The sequence below is a fragment of the Haliotis cracherodii genome, unplaced genomic scaffold, assembly GCF_022045235.1.
Source record: "Haliotis cracherodii isolate W230 unplaced genomic scaffold, xgHalCrac1.p SCAF_10, whole genome shotgun sequence".
Lineage (NCBI taxonomy): Eukaryota > Metazoa > Mollusca > Gastropoda > Lepetellida > Haliotidae > Haliotis > Haliotis cracherodii.
In genome coordinates, this window is record NW_027266265.1 from 20,751,617 (window position 1) to 20,778,270 (window position 26,654).

The 26,654-nt window shown below is 40.1% G+C and overlaps 1 protein-coding gene across 3 annotated transcripts in view; it reads left to right on the forward strand.

The window, feature by feature from the left end:
* Nucleotides 1-16,158, forward strand: part of LOC139454191 (phosphatidylinositol glycan anchor biosynthesis class U protein-like) — a 94,525-nt gene extending 78,367 nt beyond the window's left edge. The window contains exons 12-13 of one of the 3 annotated variants that reach the window (XM_071235757.1): nucleotides 10,534-10,667; nucleotides 15,557-16,158. In XM_071235757.1, the coding sequence (XP_071091858.1) occupies nucleotides 10,534-10,647 (114 nt within the window). In that variant the 3' untranslated portion in view covers nucleotides 10,648-10,667; nucleotides 15,557-16,158. Of the gene's footprint in view, nucleotides 1-10,533; nucleotides 15,525-15,545 lie in introns of those variants that run through there. The other 2 variants (XM_071235758.1, XM_071235756.1) reach the window with 2 other exon arrangements.
* Nucleotides 16,159-26,654: the final 10,496 nt, after the last annotated feature.

The following is a 26,654-nucleotide window of genomic DNA, read 5'->3' on the forward strand; positions in this document are numbered from 1 at the left end:
AGCATGCATGTGGGTGATAATTGAAAGTCAGTCAGACCAATGCTCACAACTTGCGGCCTTGCTATTGCATTTCTGCTAATTACCGATTGACAGCCAATGTTGATGTGGATGGGTTGTCTTCAGCAACTAGGTGGGTGTAGGGTCCTGTCTCTATTTGAGACACATGTGTCCATTAATGAGTTAAGGGGCTATTGGCATCCTGAGTGAGGCTAAATGATGATGCAGGTTGATAAGGATTCACATGTGTGGAAAGATACTATTTTTGGTACGGGATGTTTCATAGATGGATGTGACAAGTATTAATGTACCAGATGATACATTCTCCAGATAAACTTTATGTTACACTGAGTTACAGTCCGTTTGACTCCAAATGAGAACGATGAATTGCAAAATAACTCAAAATCCAGAAAGGTGTATGAAACATAAATACGGTACTTGACCATGAATACCCTGTAGCCAACAAAATCCGAATTTTGTTTATTTTAAGACCCATGACGGATGAAGTTCTTTAAGAAACTATTATGAAATTTTGTATAGAAATGTGTACATGACACGTAGGGGGGACAAACCGTGGAAGGCACCACGCAAGCACGCATGCACTGCACGTTCTGTGGTAGGGGAAATGACAGAGCGTTAGAGGGGCTGTCTCATGATAATTTCAGTCGCAATCTGACTCGCTCATGCCACAGATCTTGTCGTCGGAACTGCTGGTGCCTGAACCGACTGCCATTATTATAGGTTGGACTGTTGCTGGCCGTAGTCCATCTTGTGACCAATAACGTGGCTCTATCTCGTCAATGACAGTGGCCACACAACACCTCCATGTTTCTACTGTTACCAGACCAAGGGATCCCTTTACGAGTTGTTCAACGTCTCGTAATTTGAACGTTGTGTTCGATCGTCCCTTGACGATGCCCCATACCAACTCGATTGGATTCAGGTCGCAGTGATAAGGTGGCAGTTGTAAGACAGCATGACTCTGACCCTTGATGTAACTGTCAACTTTATACACGGGGTTAGGTTTCATAGAGGTTTCATAGTTTTGATGATTTCATAGAGCTGTGGTTTCGTCGCTCGAGAAAGAAAGGTAATGTTCCTCCATTGCAGCCAAGTAACCATGTCTCCTTTACGGTTATTAGAGGTTGGAGTCTTGCTTTCTGGATCCTGCACACTATGATACAGTGCATTGTCCATGACAATGAGAGACTTGGTAGGCAAAGCAGGGACTAATTTATCTTTCACCCACTCCAGAAATACATTGCCGTTCATTTCTGTGTGGTAGTCCCTGTTGTCTTTGGCCTTGGCTCTAAAGACGAGGTCACAGTCTGGGAGAAAACTCTGACTAGCAGAACCAGCATGGAGAACTATGAGTCTTTCACCCTTTCCCATTGGTAACTTTCTACCAGACTCCTTAGAGTTACCACTGGGTACCCACTGACTGCTGGCTGTGTGTGACGCATTTACCCATGTCTCATCTAAGAAGACAGGCTCATATCCTTCTTCACGTTTCTGATTGATGGTACGAAGGTAATGATTTCGGAGACGAACAATGTCAGACCGTTCACACAACACAGCTCTATTTTCTCCAGTTATCTTTTTGTATTTGTAACCAAATGTATGCAACAGCTGCCATAGTTTGTACTTTGTAACACGTAAATCATGGTCAGTTTCAAGGTGTTTCTTCATAATTCTTAGGAACAGGTACTTGTTTTCTGAGTGCAGTTTAACAAATGCACATCTGACTTGATCCCTCTGAAAACTGTCTAATTTATCAACCTTGCGTGTTTTTTCCCTACCTCCTTGGCCTGACTATTTGTATCTTGTCGACTAACAACATTTTTAAGTTTCTGAGGGGACAGACCAAGAGCTTTTGAAGCTCGTTTCAAGAATTTATTAATTGCATAAAAAAGGCTTTGCTCTTTCTGCTTCACTTCTAAAGAAATCATACACATTCAACATCAACTGTTTAACATCTGCTGAGTAGCGCATCTTGTCATTGAATGAACACGGTCACTGTAGCACGTGCAGACCGTGCTTGTGCTGTTCCTTCCACGGTTTGTCCCCCTACGTGTCATGTACACATTTCTATACAAAATTACATGATAGTTTCTTAAAGAACTTCATCCGTCATGGGTCTTAAATTAAACAAAATTCGGATTTTGTTGGGTACAGGGTATTCATGGTCAAGTACCGTATTGATGTTTCATACACTTTTCTGGATTTTGAGTTATTTTGCAATTCATCGTTCTCATTTGGAGTCAAACGGACTGTAGATCATTACTTTTTGGGGGGCTACAGGTATGTATTCACGTGTTAGGCACTCAAGACTACATCTTCTCATGATACGAAATGAAAACTATAAACAGTGTAAACTCATTATTAAAATGTTTTAACTCATCCTGCATTACTCTGTAATGCATTTACTGCTGTTTTCGAACTGTGTGAGATCCAGCTGCTAAAGAAAAGTTATCCCAACAGCACCCTCGCATAGTTGTCACGTGACCCAGAAGTCATGACGTCTCATCAAACCACATTACTGCTTTGTCACCTCCACGGACGGATGTACTTTGTATCCCTTGTGGGAATTAAAGCTTATTGTTTCTATACTTTGACTGTTTCTGCATTCATCGTATGCTACTATATTGGTACTTGTTTATGGTCTGTTACCTTTGGGGTCTTCCCATTCGTAATTTGCAATGTTTGCCGCTCGCTTGTGGCTCTAGTCTGTAATTTATGGGGGTATTGTTTTCCTGCCATTTTTGTGATTCTCCATGTGGCCACGTACTTTCGTGTTTTGCATTTTGAATTCATTTGGCTTGGGTAATACACTAAATTATATATTTTGTGTTGGCATGTTTTAAGCTTTTTCACGACCTTTTTGCCTAATTGTTTGCTCTCATAAACTTCTTTAAAATGAAATGTTTTTGAGTTATGCTTCCTGTTGTGAGTTTGTCTTTGCTTAAATTCCAGACTTCATGCCTCGCTGCACTTGCTGCCGTGGGAACAAATCTGGTCAGGGGCCCCGCCGAGATTGTACGACGCCAACGGCACCCTTGGTTTCCACGTCTCCCTTTCAGCACCTGTGCCTGGGTATCTCAGCTTTTCCTTGGAGCCTTCTGCCCCTCCTGCACCTGCTATCCTTTCCTCTACTTCGGCATCAGCGGTGCAGAAGGTGCCCATAGGCAATTGCCTTACCGGCGGCACCGGCTCCTCCGATTATGGACTCTCATCTGGAGCGGCAAGACGGAGCGGCAAGGAAAAACCATGTCTTTAAGATCTCGTCGCTGCTCCTAGAGCCTCTCTCGTCGGGATTGTGACTATAGTTCAGATTCCTGGGAGGCATCTTTTCAAACCAGCAGACATTTGGTGTGATTCAAGTTGCCGACTGGTTGGATGATCTTTTGGCTTCTATTGCTGCGTCTCCGGCCTTGACGTTAGTAAGACTCCTTCTTTGACCCGTACCGACGCCCTCCCTTCCAGACCCTATATATTATTATATTCTCTCGTTGAACTGGGTTCACATGGCTTCTGGTGGACATCATCTGTGTCAGAACTTGCAGATCTTTGCTGTGCACACTCATTTAGCTTGTTTGACACCTTTGTCATAGGCTACTGGGTACCCACTTCTCGGGATAATCGTTGGTTGGGACAAGTCATCTCTTATATGAAGGTGTTCATTTTTTGCACTACACCAGCCACGCCATCCGACGACAACATCCACTGTCTTCTTTGTCGACAGCGCCAGCACCCTGCCGGTTTGGCTCAACCTCCCGTTACACCCACACAGCAGATTGCCACACCCAAACCCCGCCTGTTTTTTTATGCACACCTGATGCTTCTGCCAAATGCCCAAGGGCTACTTGGCTTGAACAGCCAAGGCTATTGCTTCAGCCTATTGTCTGTCTACACGGGGACTCTATGTCGACAAAGGGTGCTCCTTCCAGGCCCACTGCTCAGGCAAACGCCAGGATCCTTTGACAACGACGCCTCAGTTAGTGGCTGAGTTTCTCTTATATTTTCAGCACATGTCAGTTGAGAGGCTCTACCATCTCTCAAACCTAGTTACCAGTGCTTGCCGTCTTAGTCGATTGGAGAAAAGGCCTTGCTGCGCTCGTATAGTTTAGAAGATCAGTAAGCCAAGTTCAGACTGCCTGAATGGGATCTGTACGTGCTTTTACTGGCTCTTCAGACAGCTGCCTTCAAACCACTCATCTTCCTTCAATGACCTTATGAAGATGATGGTGCTCTACTGGCTTTGAATACCGTTGCATAGGTCAGTGAGACTCACACCCCATGGTGGCCGGTTCAAATGCGGTACTCATAGATTGTGTGTCTTGGGATGTGCTGGGACTTCATTGCCAAGAATCCCAGGACCGCATGATAGATCCTTCACCAACCTCCTTCCCCCCTCTCATCTTGGAAGAGGCGGAGCAGAACTTTGGTTATACCCGGTGCGGACATTGAGAGTTTTCCTACGACGGTCAGAAGCCTGCCGCAAGTCAAGGAAATGCTTTTTCCTGCCAGTCTCTCCCTTGTCACAGTCAGAGGTCACATGCCTTATTTTGTGATTGCTGGGTGTGAGTATCATGGTCATAACCACCATTACGAATGTCGCATCGACCTCAAATACAACATCGACATCAACCTCCGTACAAGAGAGGAGTCAAGAGCCATCGTGTTCAACAATGCAAGATCTACGTCGTTCTAACAGCAGACATTCTTCAGATCGAACTTCAGAGTCGCATTCAAATGGTCGACATTCTCGCAAATTCTCGACACAGAACTTTAAAGATTAACCCTGCAAGGGTCAACATTCTAAAGGTCGACATACAGGGTCGCATTCGAAGGATTGACAATCTCAGGAGAGGTTGACATCACATAGTCTCTCTCAAGATCGAGTTTCTCCTAGTTGACATTCCAAAGAACATGCTTCTTCTATGCATGCCTAGGCATGGGAGTACAACGCTTTGGCCATATCATGGAAGAATGTCAACGCTTACGTCTTTCCACCAACAGCGTTTCTATCTCAGGTGTATCAGAAGGTGGTCGCCACGAATCAGCTTTGCCTGATTTTGATCGCGCCTTACTGGCCAGCTCGCAGCTGGTTCGCCGTGTTGGTAGACCTCACAAACCATTGGGGAAACCATCATCCACCTCCCTTGAAGATCTTGAGATCTTCTCCTTCAACCTCAATCCAGCCTACTTCATCCATCGTTGGAAACCCTACATCTATGCGTCTGGCTCATCTCCAGAAGTCCGTAGTCGCCTTAAGGGTTTTCAAGGTGAGTACCTAAGACCATTACTCAAGCTCAATGTACTTCAACTAAATCCTTGTACGACCAAAAATGGAAAGCCTTCGAGGGATACTGTCGAGGCAGATCTATCACCTCTCCTAACTGCTACCCCACAGCAAGTTTCAGAATATCTTCAGCATCTTCGCTCTACCAAGAACCTTTAGGGTTCTACTTAATCTACATATCTAGCAGCTTTAATTTTGGTCATCACTTCCACAATGAGATGTCAGCAGAATACGAACCACTAGGAGGTAGAGACTTCGAGCAGATTACTCAAAATGGTCTTTCACCTAGCTTTGGCTACTGCAAGGGTCAGCGTATGTAAACAGGATATCATTTGAGAAGCACAGCCATAGGAAAATCTATTTGGGTCTACGATGGGATTTCATCGCCAAACACCAATTCTCAAGGCAACCAGACAGACTATTCACCATTCTGTCTCTGGCTTCTATTCTACATCCTGAGGATCATGAGGACATCTCACTGAGTCCAGTTTGAACCTTACTCATCTACCTGCAGTCTTCATCGACCTTTTGAAGATCCCGGAAGAGATTGTTCATCCCCATCTCTCAGATGGTTACCTCAGAGGTTTCCCGTACAGCGGTCTCCTTTTGGTTACAATCTAAAATTCTCCGTGCCTACAACTTTGCAGGAGCTGTCGCATCTACCATGGCTCTACATGCTCCCTCAGTGATATTATTGAAGGAAGTCCAACATGGTCTTCGCTTCCCACTACTTATGAGATATCCAAGGTCTACACCACTTTGGTCCACTGGTCCAGGCTCAACAATTAACGACAGCCTGTCAACTCAGACAGAATGTAAGTTCCACTCACGCAGTCGAGTTTTTCGTATCGTGTACAGCAAATAAATAATTGAGAGCCACTTTTTTATTTTGTGCTTAATCAGAGTCCCAGATTGAGGCTTTAATGGAGGCAATGGTCTTCCACTACGAAGTCACCATTATCTGAGGCTGTTTCGACAGTGTCCCAAATCCTTACTTGCTCACCTTTGCCTTGAGCATGTGATGTGTCAGTATTGGTTTGAAGATCCTGTTATGGATATTGTTCCTCATGGCAAGGCGTTGTGTCCGAGTAGCGTAAAGGGGTATTATCACTAGCTGCACAGTGATCCACCCATAAAATCATGAGTTGTCTTCAGATGCGGATCTGTAAAAGCTTAGGATTGAATCATGTTTAGCACCAGCTTCCTCCTGTATCTCACAGTTTTGGGTAACCCACTGTCCAAACCATGGGCTAAACGCATCGAGTGAGGTGGGATAAGTTTAAAAAATTTGTAAATTTTACATGAAATTGTATGTTTATAAATACTTATCCTATCTCACACGAACTATGCCTGCCCATCCATGCCCACATCATAGTTACTCAGCCTGTCAGCTCCAAGAAAGAGAATGATGAGGCAGAATGGGTCGTGATCAGCACACATATGGCAAGCTGCACAAGATTTGGGTGCGTGACCTGATTGGCAAACTGGTCGCCATGGTGATGCTGGGGATGTTTGGAAATAAATATATTTATTTAAAATCATTCAAAATTTTATCAATTCTCAGCAAAACATGAATATATTTCAAGTAAAACTGTACTTGCAAATGAGTTACCTGCCTTTGCAATGGTAGAAACTAACAATTTTAGTTCATGAGTTCTTATAATGATAACATAGCAAAACCCTTAAAAATGGAAAATGTCTACTAGTCCTTATGATAGCTTAACTACTGGGCAGTTTGGCAATGACTCCAGGACTAGTGCCAATTTCTAACGCTGCCTTGTATTCTTTGTTGGTATTGCATTTGCTATGTGGCATCAAGACTTTGATGAAGACTGGCAATAAGTATTTTTGTAACTCAGCCATAAGAAAAAGACATGAGCTTTCTGTTCAATTTGCCACTATTAAAAAACAAGAATGAAACCAGACTATGCACAGTGCTTTTTTTTTTGTTTTCTCTTGTACAGAGCTCAATTGTTTTGGTCTGAGAATTGAATCAGGTATGTTACGTCACACTCGGGAATTACTCCATGCATCATTTAGAAAACACAGAACAGTCGAGATATTGTCCCTTTAACTTGTTTGTGTGGGTCGGGTGTTCTGGGTTCTGGGATTTTGTATGTAGACTGGATGTTTTTCAGCTACAGCTGCAAAAGCAGATATTATGTTAATAAAAACTATAATTTTGTAATTCATGCGAATCCTCTACCTCTGTTACATCTTTGCCATAATCCTGTATTTTGGCTTCAGTCACACTGACTAAATTTTTAGAATTTCAACAGACGTTCACTGCAGGGGTCCGGAAACCGTCATATGCGCCGGACATGTCCGATTGGGAATCTCAAATGTCTGGTTTAAAATATTGCTTACTGGACATTTAAATTTTTCTGTTCGGACATTCTTAAATTTTGACCAGACATGATCAGCAGTTAGGACTGAGCAGTTTCTGTCTGCAGTTGTAACACAATGAAGATTATCTACACTGACAAGCTTTGTTTGTTTTGATTGCTGTAAATACATCGTACCGACAATGATAGTCCAATCAGTCAATCACTGTAATAGGCAAAAAATTGAGTTGACACTGATTAATCGAGGATTAATTACTGAGAACATCTTGTTAATTTGCGTGAAAGGTGTTTACAACTGTACATAAATACCTTGCATCATTGATGTACCTTATTATCCTCACAATGCTATGATACCTAACCTCAGACAAGAAGCGAAAGCGTGACGACAGCCAGTCGACCGATGCAGATCAGTCAAGCGGATCTGCCAAATCCTCAAAGTCTGAATGATCATTTTGTAAGTCGTGGCTAACGACTTTCACTTGGTTGACATACAATGAGGATTTGCAGATTTTATTGTTTTCAGTAGCTAGTCGTATGTTGAATCTTGATTGACCGCCATTTTGCTTTCTGTGACGATCGATATCCAATTTTTTTATGGTCAATCATTAAGTACAGATGAAAAAGTATTCAAATAACTATTGCTATCAACGATAGTTTAAGATTTATGATTATATTATCTGTCTTGTTTTTAAATAATCTTTAGTTTAAAAAAAAAACTTTTCCCGTGAGGTCACGTGATAACCAAATATGGGATAATAGTCTCGATCCAAATGTTACGATGTGTACACTTGAGCAGACTCATGAATATTAATTAGACTGTTCACAACGTTAACAGATCGTTATTATAACAGAAACAAACGAATGTTTTCCATATATATCTAAAATGATATTATTTGTTATTAATTGTCCGTTGAACTAAACAATTTAAATTGAAACAATTCATAATTCATCATATTATGAATACGTAACAACTTGTAATTTGTGTGTAAAAAGTCGTACTAAAATACGCTGTTTGAAGGGGGCGTGGCATAAATGTAAATGTCCGTTTGGGATTTAAAATTTTCCGGACGCCTGGTTCACTGTCAATTACACACAATTCGTTTGTTCCTTCTTTCCTCTGTGTGCTTGAGTCAACACCTGTTGTTATAGTTGTAACGATCTAGCTCTTGGATTTAGTCACATTAATCTAAGATTGTTCTATAGTTTTCAAAAAACAGATAAATTAAGTCATATTAAGAGCTGCTAATTGTAGTGACGATCGTACTCATGAGGTCATCATGGAGTCTCCCCCTCCTCCTGCTTGTAAGAAGTGTGGTCATTTTCTTATCACAGGAGATCCTCACAGCAACTGCTGAAAGTGCAGAGAGGCCAAATGCACTGAAGAGGCAAGATGTGATCAGTGCCCTACTCTGTCTAAGAATGCCCTCAACAAGTTAGCAGAAGCTTTGACTAAAGCTAGGAGGAGAGAAGCTCCTAAGAAGACATGATTGCGGCTACTGTATCAGACATAGCCTCTGACCCTGTCATAGTGTCTATACCTACTACTCTGTTGATTGAGTCTTCTTCTGCGTTCCCTATCAACTTGCGGGAACAACTCTTCAACCAGCAGAAGAAGATGATGGAGTCGATCTTTGAGTCCCGCTTTTCAGCAATATCTCAAGAGATGAAGATACTTGAAAAGAAGCAGACAGTATTGGCTAAGAAGAGTCCTCCAAGAGGTCCAACCACAGCCGAAGCTGTACGGCCTACCCCAGATGACCATATGGACCAGCCGGACAGAGGTTCACAAGCTTTACCCTCCTGTGCGACAGGGGTGTCAGACCTTACAAGCCACACAGACCTTACTCATAGCAAAGTCCTGGACACCAGCGGATGATGAACTGCAAGGGGAACACGTTGAGTGTATGGAATATGACGAACATCAATCCCTCCCGGGACTTACCCTTGGTCATTCTTAGGCAGAATCAGACCAATATGAGGAAGTTTATCTCTCTGGAGATTCACCCCAGCAGGATTATACATCTATAACATAGACCCACATAGATGCCATCAAAGGAATCTTTTCTTATCCTGCAAGCCTCATTCCAACAAGGACATCACCAAGGCTACGGTAGTGGGCTGGCTTAAATATCCATTGCAGTGAGTTATACACAGGCACGGAATTCCACTCCCCGTCTTGGATCCTGCTCAGCTCATGAAATCAGAGCCCCAGCCATGAGTCTCGCTTCATTGACATCCGTTCCAGTGGAACAAGTGGTGTCTTGCTGTCATTAGGCCTGATAAAACACCTTCACCAGGATCCAACACCAGCAACATCACAAGGTGACGTCATTATAACCCACACAATCATAAAATATAACAGTAATTCTAGTGAAGGTATCACATATTTGAATGTTTCTTGATGCATTCTGATTTTCAAGTCCTCAAGAAAAAATTCAGAGAAAATTATCTCTGGGCAGAATTAGAATCAATGATTAAATGGTTCCCAGAAGAGGATTACTGTCAATTACACAGGGAGTTACCGGAGGCAGATCCCACTGGATCCCTCTTGTATGTTCTGACAAAGATGAAATAGAGGTAGAGGATTTGCAAGAATTATCGAACAATAGATTACTACCCCTATTACATCTTTGTCAGAACATACTCCCACCCAGCTCGCCAATTCATCTACCTCTACAAGAAAAAAGTGAGGTTTCCCGCCATTACGCATGTCATAGCTTGGGTTGCTGTATTGCTATTCAGAAACAACTAATTGTGTGTAATTGACAATGCAGAGGACGTCTGTTGAAAATATAAAAATTTAGTTAGTGTGACAGAGGCCAAAATACAGGATTTATGGCAAAGATATAATAGAGGTAGTTTTCTTAGAAGTTCTTTTGTTTTCCACAGATATTTTTGGTGACCGACTTGTTGTTTGCCTTCTTGCGACGGCAGTATGATCTGAATCATGGGATGGATCAGAAGCTTGATGACGGGAAGCCAGCACAGATAGTTCTGGACTGAGTCAGCGTGCTCACACAGCAGTAAGGACACAACATGCAGTCATCTTGTTAAACTGAGAACTACATGTATCAAGTTACTCTTACAGTGCTCAATGTGGGAATAGAATTATGCACTGTGGTCATAAATATCTGTGAGGAATGCAGGTATTGTAATAGAATTCCATGTCAAATTATTTTCTATGACTTGCTTGAGATAATGCACATTTAGAGTAAAGAACTGGCTTCATTCCATCTCCACAATGTATGTCTGTGCATCTGTTCATCCATCACATTTCAGGTGATACAAAAGAAACTGTTCAAGATATCTCCGTGAAACTTGACACACATACTAATCATATGGTCTGTTGGTGTCTTTTCTTTTCTGAACATTATGAATGAAGTATTTTCAGTCGAGCTCTGTTGTTTCGAACTCATGGGAATCTGGTAAAAGATTTGAGTTTTCCAGTGTTCGAGACCAGAAACAACGTGAATTTCAAAAGCAAACATCATGTTATGAGAGATTATTACATGTCATCTAGTCATGTTTGGTTTCCTACTACGTCTCAATGTTGATAACCATATTGTATCCAATAATTAGATACATGTCTCATGTAACATTGTTTTAAAAATAATTCATTCATCTGTTTGTAACATTCAATTTAATTATTTTTTGTACTGATAGTCACATGAGAACACTTGAGTAACTTACTGCTAATGTTTATACATTAATTGTCATACTCCTTTGATGAAAGTTGTGCTTGTTAATCAGGCTCGTTCAGATATTTGCATGTTGTGCTAAGTTATTTCGAAAGCTTCCTGTGGCATTTGCTGTAAGGTCAGTCAGTTGCATGTGAAGTAAATTAAAAGTTGAAAGTTTAGCGAGTGTGGGTGTGTGCAGAGTATTTTTTAATTTGAACTGTTCGAGTCATCAGAAGGATTTTTGATGTTCAATTTGGATGATTGGCACTCCCAAATGAGTTTGGGATAACTGGAAATTCAACACATCCAGTTTGATAGGTCCGAGTATTAATTATGATAAATGTAGAAGGAATTTGCAGGGACAGAAAGGTGAGTTCGAGGCAACCAGGAATTTAACACATCAAAGTTCGACACAACAAGGTTCGACTGTCGTTAGTTTTCTCTGCTGATGAAATAAGATCTTATTTTACTGAGTCAGGATTGGGTTTAATCTGGAGCATAATTAAAACAATGTTATTTCACATTCTGTTGGAGAGGGGTTCATTATAAGTGTTCACCGGTCTTGAGGGGGAGATCGGTTGATGTACCCTCTGTGTGACATGTATCAACTATCTCTTCTCATGGATGAAAAATAGTAAGCTTTTCACTACCATGATGTAAACATGGTATTTGCAAAAACAATATGAATTACCTCATTTTTAAAAATGATATGCCACGAATGACTGCCTGATTGCAGATGCTGCATAAAGGAACCTCATTGTAGATAATGGTTCTCTTAGTTTATGAAAATTGTAATTTAAAACAAACTCATGTTTGTAAATATTAGTGTGTCAGTTGTTTAGTATGCTGAACATATGTACTTGATTTGTGAAGATGAGAGGTGCTGGCAGTGGCGGAGAACCAGAGATCTGCAGACAGTCAGGGCAGCAGTATCTCCCTGTCTCAGATAGCTCTCAGTTTAGTGGAATTTTATTGATTTCATCTGTCGATGGACATTTATGTACACTTCATATTATTTGTCTTGGACATATTCAAATACAAGTCTCCTGCCCTGGGCATACATATTGGTACACTGCTTTCAATTCCTATACTCACACGCAAAAGAAACGCAAGTCGAGTATGCTATATACATGTTATATATTTTCAACAATAAATACAAGAATTACTGATAGGGCAAGATTGACAAAAATTTGACTGAAGACAGTTTAATGGATTAAAAGGCAGATGACATAATTGTTTTTTCCAAATGTTAAGGGCTTACACAGTTTTGGGTCAATACCCAAAATGTCAGTCAATACCCGGTGTGACCACCATTATCATTGATCCCTGCCACATATCTCCTGTACATTGAGTGGATCAGACAATTTGTGAAGGCCCTAGGGATCCTCCTGCACACATCCAGAGCAGCTGTGCATAGTTCATCAGCAGTTGTAGGGACTGGGCGCACATTGTGCAGACGCCTTTGAACCTCATCCCACAAGTGTTCATTGGGTTTAAGACCAGGGCTGAGGGCTGGCCACGGTAGGACACGGATGTTGTGTTGTTGCAGAAAGGCAGAAAGGCTCTGGCAACATGGGAACAAGCGTTGTCCTGCTGGAAAATGTGTTGTTGATGTTGTGCAAAAAATGGAACAACGTGGGGTCTGATCACTTGGTCGATATACGTCTGAGCAGTGACGCCGTGTCCCCGACCTTGACCAACATTCAGAAAGCACATGAGTCCAAGTTTACGCATTAAGTCCAATCCCTGCCCATATGATGACGCTGGGTCCACCCCATGGATCCCTTTACACAACGTTTCTGTCAACGAAACAATCGCCTCGACGCCGCCAAATTCTGACTCTTCCGTCTGAGACTTTCATCAGAGAAGATGACACGCCTCAACTCACAATGACGCCAATTGCGATGACCCTGTGCCCACTGAAGTCATGCTTGTCGATGCCGTGGTTGGAGAACAGGACGACGTGCTGGTCGGCGACATCTGAGGTTGTTGGAATGGAGACGTCGGATGACAGTGTCCCGGCTAATGTGCCGATTATGTGTTCCAATGGTCTGTCGAGCCCTTTCCCTTGCAATTAGGATGGATGTCCCTGGTGTTGACGGGTAATCTGCCGATCTTGTCGAGGTGTGGTGACCCTAGGACGACCGCTCCTTGGAAGGTCATTTGTGGTCCGTGTAGCATTGTATCGATGCAGGAGACGGTAAATTGTGGTTATGTTAACGTTGAAATGACAGGCAACATCTTGGACAAACTCTCCAGCTTCCAAACGTCCGATAGCCTGGTTTCTCTGAATTTGAGTTAGGCGTGGCATTGTTGACCAAGGAGTGGTAGGTCCAAGAATCGGCCACAGTTTAATACCCACTACAGTTCGTGCATTTTCGATTTCGTGAGAAATGGGTGCATGATACCCACATATTCATTGAAATGGTGCGTTTTGGCGCTTAGTCTTTAACGTTGCGTTTTTACTCGGGGCTTCCAAAATGCAACCAAAAATATTGATTGACCATCAGGCTTCACTACATGCTAAAACTCGTATCAATTTATGGTTCCGTGTTTGTTACCGATTTGCTTAAAACCACTTGCGTTTCTTTTGCGTGTGAGTATGTATTGAGTGATTGTGTTTTCTTCTAAGGAACAAGGTCAAATTTTGATAAGTGATTGGATCTTGGTTGTCTTTGTCAGGCACTCAGCTACATAAGTTGATAAATGATGTTACACCATTCAGCATTTAGGCAACATCATTACTAGGTCATCATATTAGTGAAGGACATGACACTTTGTTCTGTCTACTTTCATTGTGTAGCAAATGCCATGGGTATGCCCAGGAATATATTTCACATTACTTATCTTAACAAGTGTGGCTCCTTATTCATATATGTTTTTCTACTCTCACAGTTTCAACATGTCTGAGTGTGTAGATTTCAATGTTAGTTTTTTCTTTATGTAAGCATTACATTTGAAATTATATTTCATAAGTTGTAGCAGGATCAGGAGTAGTACAAGGGGTTTGATGCGTCTCTCGTTAGGTTTTATACTACTCACTGGAGACGAGTAGTATCAAACGTAATGAGGGATGCATAAAATCCTATGTACCCCTCGTGATCCTGCTAGACACCAAATTTATCTTACTGACATGTTTTAATGTGACATTGTGAAAGAATTAACACAAATTCAATGGATTTTTTCTATCTTTCATAAATCCACATACGGCCTCTATTTTGCGTGGAGGGGTATGAGAGATTTATTCCCCCGATGAGAAATTTATTACCCTCCAAGACGGGTTACACATTATTTTATCAAGATCACGTGGACCAATCAGATCTTATCATTCTGACATGGAGATATGATAAATTTATATATGATGCATTGAATGGGTCTTCTTACAATATCACAGCCTGAGAATAAATACTTTCCAGAAAATTGAGAGTTTCCTTTCTGTATTTTTAAGGCTATAAAAAAATGTTGGGAGTAGCTGCAGGTGTATGACCCAGAGTTTGTCCCGTTTATCCATAACCAGCAATCAATTTCACTCACTCCATGTGATATACTGACTTAGCAAATGGTAGTTGGCTCACACTGATCCTTTGCAAAGACGTTTATTCACAAATAAAGAGGTGAATTCAGTTGCGCTTGTAGAAACTCTCATTATCAGTCTTTGTCAAAACGTGATGTACAAATCATATGTGGATAAATTCCAGAATGGCATAACAAATATTTTTCCTAATCTAGGCAAGTATTAACACACAAAGGGTAAATATGCTGTGTCTGTTCTTTATAGGTACAATATCATTATAGCTTTCAGCCCAACTGATTTCAGCAATTTCATTTGTGATCACCAAGGAAGACACACTTATCCTTGGGGAAATTACACCTTTGGTCAGGTTTACAAGCAGCCTTTATTGCAGTCCATCTCTTGTTAATAAATGGTTGCAAGCAGCCAATTATATACCTAGACAGATGTATGAGATGTTCGACCTTTGGTGGAAGTTCCTTGTTTGTCTCTTTTGCTATAACCTGATGGAGGCTATAATCGGGAATAGTGACACAAAGCATAAATTCATTTGGCTGTCTTAACAGTTAATCTTTGCAGCTAGTATCCTTTTACACTGCTGAACCAGACATATTTAACTGTTCGTCATGTGTAATATATTATTAAGAAAGTAGATTACATCTTTCAGAAAATGTGCTATTACATCTTTAAAGGTAAGTTATTTTCTGCAGTTACATTTCAGTTGGAACCGTTACGACGGAGATGAGTGAATACCATCCAATTCAAAAGGTTTTCCCAGTACTCAAGTGTCGACACGTAAAACCAAGATTCTCAGCAGGAACTGGGCATCGGATGTGTCAGGGATTAGCACTTACGTTTCGTAGAAAGGCCAAAATGCCGACCAGCGTCTTACCAGTAGGGATGAATCTGTTCTGGCAGTAGGAGGAAGCCGAACGAACCCTGTTTTCTCAGCCCACTGTGTTTTGATGCCGGCGTTACTGTACATTTAGCCATTCACGCCATCTTGTATTTTCTCGGTAAATTGTTTATAGACAGATTACAGATGTGTATCCCCATGATATAGGTCCAGTTCACAGTTGTTTGTGTAGCGGTACCTGTAATTGCACGTCTCTAGAACCTATGGTAGCAAAGGAAAGCGTTGTGTCCCAAATTATTTGCTTGAGATACTTGTAATTTTCAATAAATGTAGCTTTAATGAATGTTTGACTGACCAGTGCTGTCTCGCCGCAGTATGTGGGTTACAGTGCTGTTACATATTTATGAATAGAAGTACTCTAGAAAGTATGTCTTTTACATTGAACAGCAGGGCAGCTAATGTTATGAGGGCACACTCACAAATGGTTGATGTTCATGTGTAGTCATTGATGTTCATTTGTAGTCATTTATGACCATGTACATTTTTTGCTGTTTATTTGTAGTCATTTATGTCCATGTACATTCTTTGATGTTCAATGTGTAGTCATTGATGTTCATGTGTGGTCCTTGATGTTCATGTGTAGTCATTGATTTTCATGTGTAGTCATTGATGATTATGTGTAGTCATTGATGTTCATGTGTGGTCTTTGATGTTCTTGTGTGGTTATTGATGTTCACGTGTGATCATTGATGTTTCTGCATATTCATTATTGTTCATGTGTAGTCATTGGCATCCATGTGTGATCATTGGTGTTCACGTGTAGTCATTGATGATCATATGTAGTCAATGATGTCCACATGTGGTGATTGATGTTGATGTGTGCAAAGTTAATCATACTGCTCAGGCTTGAAGATTAGTATCAAGTGAAACTGGGCTGTGGATCACTCCCTGCTTCACCAAAATCGTAGATCCTCAAGTAGCATTATTTCCCGGTGGAGTAAATGAATGATAAGACGTGAACATCAATGACTACATATGAACATTAATGACTACACATGAACATTAATGACAGCAAATGGACGACAATGACTACACATGAATATCAATGACTAGACATGAACATCAATGACTACATATGAATATCAATGACAGCAAATGGACGTCAATGACTTCAAATGAACATCAATGACTACACATGAACATCATTGACTACATATGAACATCAATGACTACACATGAACATCAATGACTACACATGAACATCAATGACTGCACATGAACATCAATGACAGCAAATGGACGTCAATGACTTCAAATGAACATCAATGACTACACATGAACATCAATGACTACATATAAACATCAATGACTACACATGAACATCAATGACTACACATTGAACATCAAAGAATGTACATGGTTGTCAATGACTACACATGCACATCAATGACTACATATGAACATCACTGACTACACATGAACATCAATGACTACACATGAACATCAATGACAGCAAATTGACGTCAATGACTTCAAATGAACATCAATGACTACACATGAACATCAATGACTACATATGAACATCAATGACTACACATGAACATCAATGACTACACATTGAACATCAAAGAATGTACATGGTTGTCAATGACTACACATGAACATCAATGACTACACATGAATATCAATGACTACACGTGAATATCAATGACTACACATGAACATCAATGACTACACATGAATATCAATGACTACACATGAACATCAATGACTACATATGAACATTAATGACTACACATGAATATCAATGACTACACATGAATATCAATGACTACACATGAACATCAATGACTACACATGAATATCAATGACTACACATGAACATCAATGACTACACATGAATATCAATGACTACACATGAACATCAATGACTACATATGAACATTAATGACTACACATGAACATTAATGACTACACATGAACATCAATGACTACACATGAATATCAATGACTACACATGAATATCAATGACTACACATGAACATCAATGACTACACATGAACATCAATGACTACACATGAATATCAATGACTACACATGAACATCAATGACTACATATGAACATTAATGACTACACATGAACATCAATGACTACACATGAATATCAATGACTACACGTGAATATCAATGACTACACATGAACATCAATGACTACACATGAATATCAATGACTACACATGAACATTAATGACTACACATGAACATCAATGACTACACATGAATATCAATGACTACACATGAATATCAATGACTACACATGAACATCAATGACTACATGAACATCAATGACTACACATGAATATCAATGACTACACATGAACATCAATGACTACACATGAATATCAATGACTACACATGAACATCAATGACTACATATGAACATTAATGACTACACATGAACATTAATGACTACACATGAACATCAATGACTACACATGAATATCAATGACTACACATGAATATCAATGACTACACATGAACATCAATGACTACACATGAATATCAATGACTACACATGAACATCAATGACTACATAAGAACATTAATGACTACACATGAACATCAATGACTACACATGAATATCAATGACTACACATGAATATCAATGACTACACGTGAATATCAATGACTACACATGAACATCAATGACACATGAACATCAATGACTACACATGAATATCAATGACTACACATGAACATCAATGACTACACATGAATATTATGGAGTTACATTTTGGCTGGACTAACGAGTCTATGCATAGTCCAATCAAAATCGCGCACCAAAATTGAAATCCGGTTCGTAAACTGTCAAGTAGATTTCAGTCGATTGCAGGTTTTGCAAAGCATGTGCACCGCTAACTCCTCAACAGATATTTCTAAATATTTTCATGTTTTTAGTCAAGGTGCTCACGTGATTTGATGCATTTCGCGATGTAAGACTCGTTTTATCACAATATAGATCTTGCTTATCGATCAGATTGTCTTGACTGGGCGCCGCCGTTTTGTTTGAAACAAATGCAAGTGATACGAGATGTGTAATCTGATTGGTTCATAGGAGAAGCATAGACAGAACATAACTGGTAATAGCCACTGGTGGCGCTCCGATCGAGCCCAGGAATTCCAGCCTAGTTCGGCAAGGGTGGAAACTGTACTTTTAAAGTCAGTTAACTCTCTTGCCTCGGGAAGATGCACATGAACATCAATGACTACACATTAAAATCAATGAATGTACATGGTTATCAATGACTACACATGAATATCAGTGAATGTACATGGACATTAATGACCACAAATGAACATCAATAACTACATATGAACATCAATGACTACACATCAACATCAATGAATGCACATGGGCTTCAATGAATGTTCATTGGCATCAATGAATGTACATGGGAAACAATGACTTCAAATGAACATCAGTGACTACACATGAACATCAATGAGTAAACATGAACATCAATGACGACACATGAACATCAATGAAAGTACATCAACATCAATGATTACACATCAACATGAATGACTACACATCAACATCAATGATTACACATGATCATCAATGACTACACATGTATATCAATGACAACACATCATACTGACACCTCATACTGTCACACCATATAAACGCATCATACTGACACACTATACTTGACACATCATACTGTCACACCATATAGTCACATCATACTTACATATCATACTGACACATCATACTGGCACACATACTGACACACAGCAATGAAGGAGGAGATTCAACCAAAGTCTCATGATACCAGTGGCATAAGTGGAGACTGTTGAGATCGTCATCACATAATTCTTATAAACCCCATACCTCAATTGAAGCATTGAAAGGGTTTGGGAATGGCTCAGGCGGGTGCTGATCCAGAGCCCTTTTCATTACAATTTAGCTTAGTCTCATGACGATTATTTGATCGCATCGCTTCATTCACATAAAAAAACTACCCCTGTAGTTGCATTATTGGGGTGTAAATCTAGCTCCAGTGGAAGTGGTCCAGAACCGCCATTGCCCTTACTACTTCAGTGAACACTATACTAAAAGTCTTAGTGAATCCATCGAGGGGGGAAATATTTTAATTTGACTCTAATTAAATAAGTAATTAATATACACTTTGAAAAATATGAAAATATTTTTTTACAAATGTATTCAGCTTGTGACATATCATTTTAAAGCTTATGACAAGACAGTTGTATAGAAAATAGTTTCCAGTATAACAACTTCCTTTCCTAGGTCATGGTAACCTTGGAGCACCTTTAGAATACAGTACCGCAGCTTCTTGTGAGGACGATCTCTGCCGTTGGTCACATGTTTCAAAGACAAGCAACCAGTTTTTGTGAAACCGTCGGACGCGAACTGGCGACCTTCGGATTGTTAGACCGACAGCTAACTGACTGAGCTACGTAGACGCTGTGAAAGAATGGGCAAATTTACCTGGTCATGCCTACGACGTTACGGAACTGAACGAAAAGGGTCGAATAGATAACGGACACTTGCGAAAGTTACGGGTAGGCATGGTGTCTCGTGACTTTAGTCTACGGACACTTACGAATGACCCCGATGCCATTTGGCACACTCGTCCCATTCCGTTATCTACAAGAAACCGAGTGGTGAGGAATGAGCCGATATGGCGCGAACTGAAAACGGCTCCAGGCGTAAGGCGTCAGACGTCGAACTCGCGAGTATTGACGTTATCGTTTAATTCCATGTATTATGTATACGATTTCGTGATAACAGTGAGCTGACACGAAATATTAAAGAACATGTCACTGTTGAAAATAGGGCGTTTGTCATTGTTTACAATTCACCGATGTGACGACCACTTTCGAGTCTCGAAACAGATAATGTTTTCCTTGACTAAAAGTATCAACGGACGTTATTCTCGTAACATATACATTGCAAGAGCATTCATGAACATACTAAGAAAAAAAAATAACCACCCTTTCTAGAGTTTTTCTATTGTAAATCCATGGCGTGTCAGCCATGTTTGTTCGTCTAGTGGAGGCAGCCATTGTGCAGTCATTGCCTTGGTCAGTGTAGCGCCAGCGCAGCATACCCAGGGAACCAGGCTGTATGATCTTAAAGCATGAGACAATATATATAATAAAATTTGTCTAAAGTAAGAAAATAATTAGTTTTAGCAGTTACACTTTATCAAGAATTAAAAACTATTATTTTCTCTATTTATCAAAAAGATTTGCTAAAATAATTATTTTTGTAAAAGTTCTAAATCTGTCCATGTCAAAATGGGTAAAAATTGCATATAAATCCAAAATATTTTTTAACTGTTTTAAATTAACATTTTCAGATTTATATCAATATAAAGATAAAATTATAACCTTTCACTAGATATATTGCTCAAAAATTTTCAAGATATTTCTTTAAAAAATAATAAAAACAGTTCATGATTTTTTTTAAAGTATTGGTATGTTCATAATTTATCTTAATTTTGATAATGTTCCCCACCTAAGATTTCTTAAGACTTTTAGTATGTGAATACTCAGGTATTTCTGACTTAGAAACAATACGATTTGTTTATGTTGTAATTTTTGGGTTCCCCCCACTTTAGGCTTGAAATCTCCTAAATATTATCAAAGCAATGTTAGTGATGTGCTTGGTATTGCTATTCAGCTAATTTCAAATGCAAATAATATACACATGCACAAAAGTTAAGCGCCACCATATTCATAGTCTCTTGAGACCCGTGAAGATTCCGGGGTAGAATAGGTCTTCAGCAACCCATGCTTGCCGTAAAAGGCGACTATGCTTGTCGTAAAAGGCGACTAACGGGATCGGGTGGTCAGGCTCGCTGACTTGGTTGATGCATGTCATCGATCCCAATTGCGTGGATCGATGCTCATGATATCAATCACTGGATTGTCTGGTCCAGACTCGATTATTTACAGACCGCCGTCATATAGCTGGAATATTGTTGAGTGCGGCGTTAAACAACAAACCAACCAACCAATCACGTGTGGGAATCAGAAATACGAAATATGATGATGTATGACTGAATTAGGCTTCCATAGTTTCATGAACCCAAATTTGTCCAGATACTACAAGGAAAGCGTGCTTTACGTGTTGCTGCAGTTCCCCTACCCTATAAATAGTGAAATTCAACTTTCAGACACGTGGTTGCATTTTGCTCCTGTGTGAGATTCCCCTTCCAATAGAGGTTGAAAATCAGCCAGGGTGAGGAGAAAGTTAACGAACGCTGAAAGATGGCAAGTGATAGGCATGAAAAATGCTGGCATGTCATGCAGGGCCATTGCTAGACAAATGGGTCGTCATCACAGTGTTATCACTCGTTTGATTGTCAAACATGGTCAAACCAATGATGTCAATGACAGGCATAGGTCCGGTAGGCCAAGAAAGACCTCCAACAGAGAGGATAGACGTCTTTTCAGGATAGTCAGACGAAATCCATTTGCCACTTCAACAGATTTAAGACTGCAGTGGATTACCCATCAGAGACTCTCGACGATGACCGTAAGGCGTCGCCTCAGAGCGGCTGGTTACAACACCAGAAGACCAGTAAAACGTCCTCAACTGACTGAGAGGCACATGCGGAATGGTCTGATATGGTGTCGTGCCCGTAGTCGATGGAACTTGGCCAACTGGAGAAGGATCCATTGGTCTGACGAGTGTCGAATGCTGTTACGAACTGTTGATGGTCGAATACGTGTTTGGAGGCAACGTAACACTCGTTTTGCACCAAGGAACATCCAGAAGACCTTAGCATGTGGCGGGGGATCTCTCATGATATGGGGTTGTGTTTCCTTCGGCTGCAAACTTCCGCTGGTGACAATTCGTGGAAACCTGAATGGCCAACAATACCAAGATGCCGTTCTTCGTCCAGTGGTAGTCCCTCATTTTGACAACCATCCTCTTCAGACAAGACCTGTTTACATGGACGACAATGCTAGACCCCACAGATCTCGGGCAGTTTTGGCTTATTTGCGTCAAGAAGCTATTGCCACTCTTCCTTGGCCGGCCTGTAGTCCGGATCTTAATCCGATTGAGCATCTCTGGGACATTCTTGGCCGGAAAATCAGACATCGTGATCCCCTAGTTCAAAATCTCGCTGGACTTGAAGCCGCACTTCATGAAGAATGGATCCGTTTGCCTCAGAGAAGCATTCAACGACTTGTAATGAGTATGAGGCCTAGGGTTGAAGCTGTGGTCAATGTCCATGGATCATACATACGTTACTGATGTTTCTGTCTTGCAATAGACTCTGCACTCCCTAGGGTGTCTATGTGACACCTGATATGGTCCGCTGATATCATGACAGTTGCATGACAAACAAATTTTTCAATGTTTTATAATCCTTTAATTTCTGGTCTTCGGTAAAATTCCTTTCTGCTCATATTCTTTTGGAAAACAAGATAAACTTTGGGACAACTTTTGCACCACACGAGGTTTACATATACAGCTTATAACAATCGTACATCTCGTTATAATAGTCATCATTAAGTGCCAAAAGTAACAGCTCACAAATATGGTGGGTGGCGCTTAACTTTTGTGCATGTGTATAAAATAAACAGAACTAGCTAAATGTATTATTACAATATGGTACATGATAAAATTCACAGGTGATTTGAAAACCTTGGTATTTCACGTATTTGCTTATTGCAAGTCGGGGAGGGTGCACTGACACAGTTGGGACCGGAAGTAAAGCTTCATATTGTAAAAGACAATGAAAATATTTCAGAATAGAAGTTTTTTGACAATCCCCATGTTCCGCGATCCCCCATAGCTGTTATTATTAGCGCGCAGACCCAATTGTAACAACAGGCATTGAAACAAAACCATTACACGATAGTTTGTTAAACGTTTTTTTCTGTACTTCATGACAATGACTGAAATTATGGTGACGAGTTGGTATGGACCAATATACAGCTTTCATGCCATTTAAGACGAATTGTTGTTTTCGGATTTTTATCTATTTTGCTTTTCATCGGTACGAATTTGCAGCAAAGGGACTATGGAACTGTCCTATGGAAAATTAAATACCTCCAGCAGACGTATGATAATGTTAACATGCATATCCAAACGTACATGTGCAATGGCATTGGAAGACATAATCGCAACCTCTGTTTTTCATATGAAGATTAGATGAAATATGGTAGAGTATTTATAGGAGCAATCAGAGGTCTCCATTCCATTGACACGGTAAAAACAAAACCTATATGGAGTCTCATAACCTGTCAATATACAAAATGTGGACGAAATTGTACAATTTCAATATTTCGACCAATCGGAGGCCTCCGTTCGTTGCTATGGTAACAAAATGGTAATGAAATGAAGGCATTTCGTACAGTGTCCGTAGCTACACCTACGTACATATCTGAAATAAAACGACGTAGTTGTTTATTTGTCTAGACAAATTGAAATGACGAAGTAATAAAGGGCAATAACTCTGCCGAAATGAAAACAATAATTGCAATGTGCCAAACTACATGTTGAAGTGGCCACGTGTGCAAACTTTAATTGAAAATAAGTCAATTAGTTCAGAAGGAATTGTCCGGAAAGTATCCCAAATTGTTGCTTATGCCACTAGTTTCACGAATCGACTTAGGTTAAACCACATTCGGTCACTTTCCTCTTAATCTCGTCATTTCATCAACAGTTGATCAGGTGGTCACGCTCGGAGCTTTGGTTGATTGCGTGTAATTGCTCATAATATCAATCATTGGTTTGTCTCGTGCAGGATCGACTGCTTACAGGCTGCCGTTTTATAGCTGGAATATTGGTGCTTGACGTAGTTAACAGTAAACAGCCAATGCGTATAGACTGTGCAAATGTACGTTCGGCAACGGACCTAATTGTGCCTACCTGTAGGCAGACACGTTGATTCCATTATACTCCCTAACTTGGTTTGGGGGGTGCAATGAACTAATAATCTAATGAAATGATATTCATTAGGTTTTCAGAAGGACTTCAGACTAGATATTTACTGATATAGATGTAGGGGACTTGTAAATTACAACATGGCGACCGTGAGACCATGTTTGATTTCTGAATGAGGTTATTTTACTGGACCTTGTGCTGATCATCCACACCTAGTTTCATAAAGAGCACTTATAAGTGTGGGAACATAGTTTTACATAGGGCTAATCATCTTCATTTCGACCAATCAGAAGACTCCGTTCCGTTGCTATAATTGTAATAAAATGTGCTTTGTCAGTCACTGGATTGTCTGTTCCAGACTCGATTATTTACATACCGCCGTCATATAGATGGAATATTGCTGAGTGCAGCGTTAAATAACAAACGAACCAACCAATAAAGATATACCATGTCTTTTACGTTCCTCTTCAATATCTTTCGAATTCGATATTCTCAGTAGAGAATTTAACATTACTCCCTGAAAAAAACTAGAGCTTTAACAATAGCTCCACCAACCATCATTGACACTGATGCCATTTTGTGTTTGAACTCTGTTCAACATCATAATAACATAAATATTCAAATGTTTAAATGTTTCATTATGTCTTCTGGATTAAACCCTTGCTTGATTAGCATATCTTTTGTAGCCATAGCTAGAGTGCTGCGTCAAACAACAAACCAATCAACTACTATACCCTCTGAGGGGGACAATAATTTTACAGCACTGTAACCCCCTTCAGGGGCACAGTCACAAACAATCTCAGTTCATAATTAGACACTACCAATTTAAGAAACAACTATGTACATCAAAATGTATCAATAAACACAATTTCTTTTAAAAAGACTATTATTAAATGAGAACTAATACTATTAAAAAATCCTTAAGAGATGATGATTTGAAATATTTATCCCTTGTGATGGCAAAATCAACACAGTCAAGCATGTCCTGCTGTGATTCTCTCATCACAAGGGATACAAAATGGAGGATCCTCGCCTTGCAACAAATATTTATGAGTATACAGTGACTGGGCCAATAACATCGACGAACAATGACCTCTTCAAATCTGGACTGACAACCCAAGTAGGTGTAACTGATATTTCATGTAATTTATTTATACCTACCTGGGCGCCCCACTTCTTTTGCTTTAGATCACGGATCTAATCACGGGTTTATGATCAGTGTATGGGATCAGAAGTGGTGTCACAGATTTGTTGAGTGCTGCTTTAGTTGCAGCATCAGCCATTGTGTTACCAGTGATTAGAACATGGCTGAGACATTATGAAAAAAAACGTTTCAGTACCCCTACTCCCCACCCACCATTTAGTGTCAACAAGAACGGTATCTTTTTGCATTTGCATATCCAAAATACAAAACGCCAGGGCAACAGCAAATATGACATTAATAGCTATATTTGTCTAAAAATGTATTGCCAAGGTGGTTCTGCAATTAATAATAATCGAGAGACATACAGAATTCAGAGATCAACATAACCAGATTGGCCCATGAGCCACCGCCTTCTGACATAGGACTCTAGGCAAAATATTATTTCAATAATTGTGTTTTCAAAGACCAAGACCAGGTAACACATTTGTGATAAATAAAATACATGTAGCCAATATTTAAATCTAAAATAATAAAATATCCAATATCCAATAGTACCTGATATAATAAACTGTTGCAAAAGAATGAGTATTTGCCACCACATTATGGTATACACAAATGGTTGCAGTGATTGCAGTTTTGCTAAGCAGTTGCTCAATCTTGCTAAGCATTTGCTAAGCAATTGCATAAGCAGCTGGTAGGTCAGTTTTTAATATGAGTTTTGAGTGCTTTGCTTTTGCTAACAGTTTTCTAACTTTATTTCTCAAATGTATCTCGGTCCTTGCAATGAAACTGGGCAATCCATAGTGTGCTCTCTGAGATAGATCCTTCAGGACTGAGTTGTATTTTTGAGTGTGTACCCAAACACGATGTTCCATATTTCGGCCAAA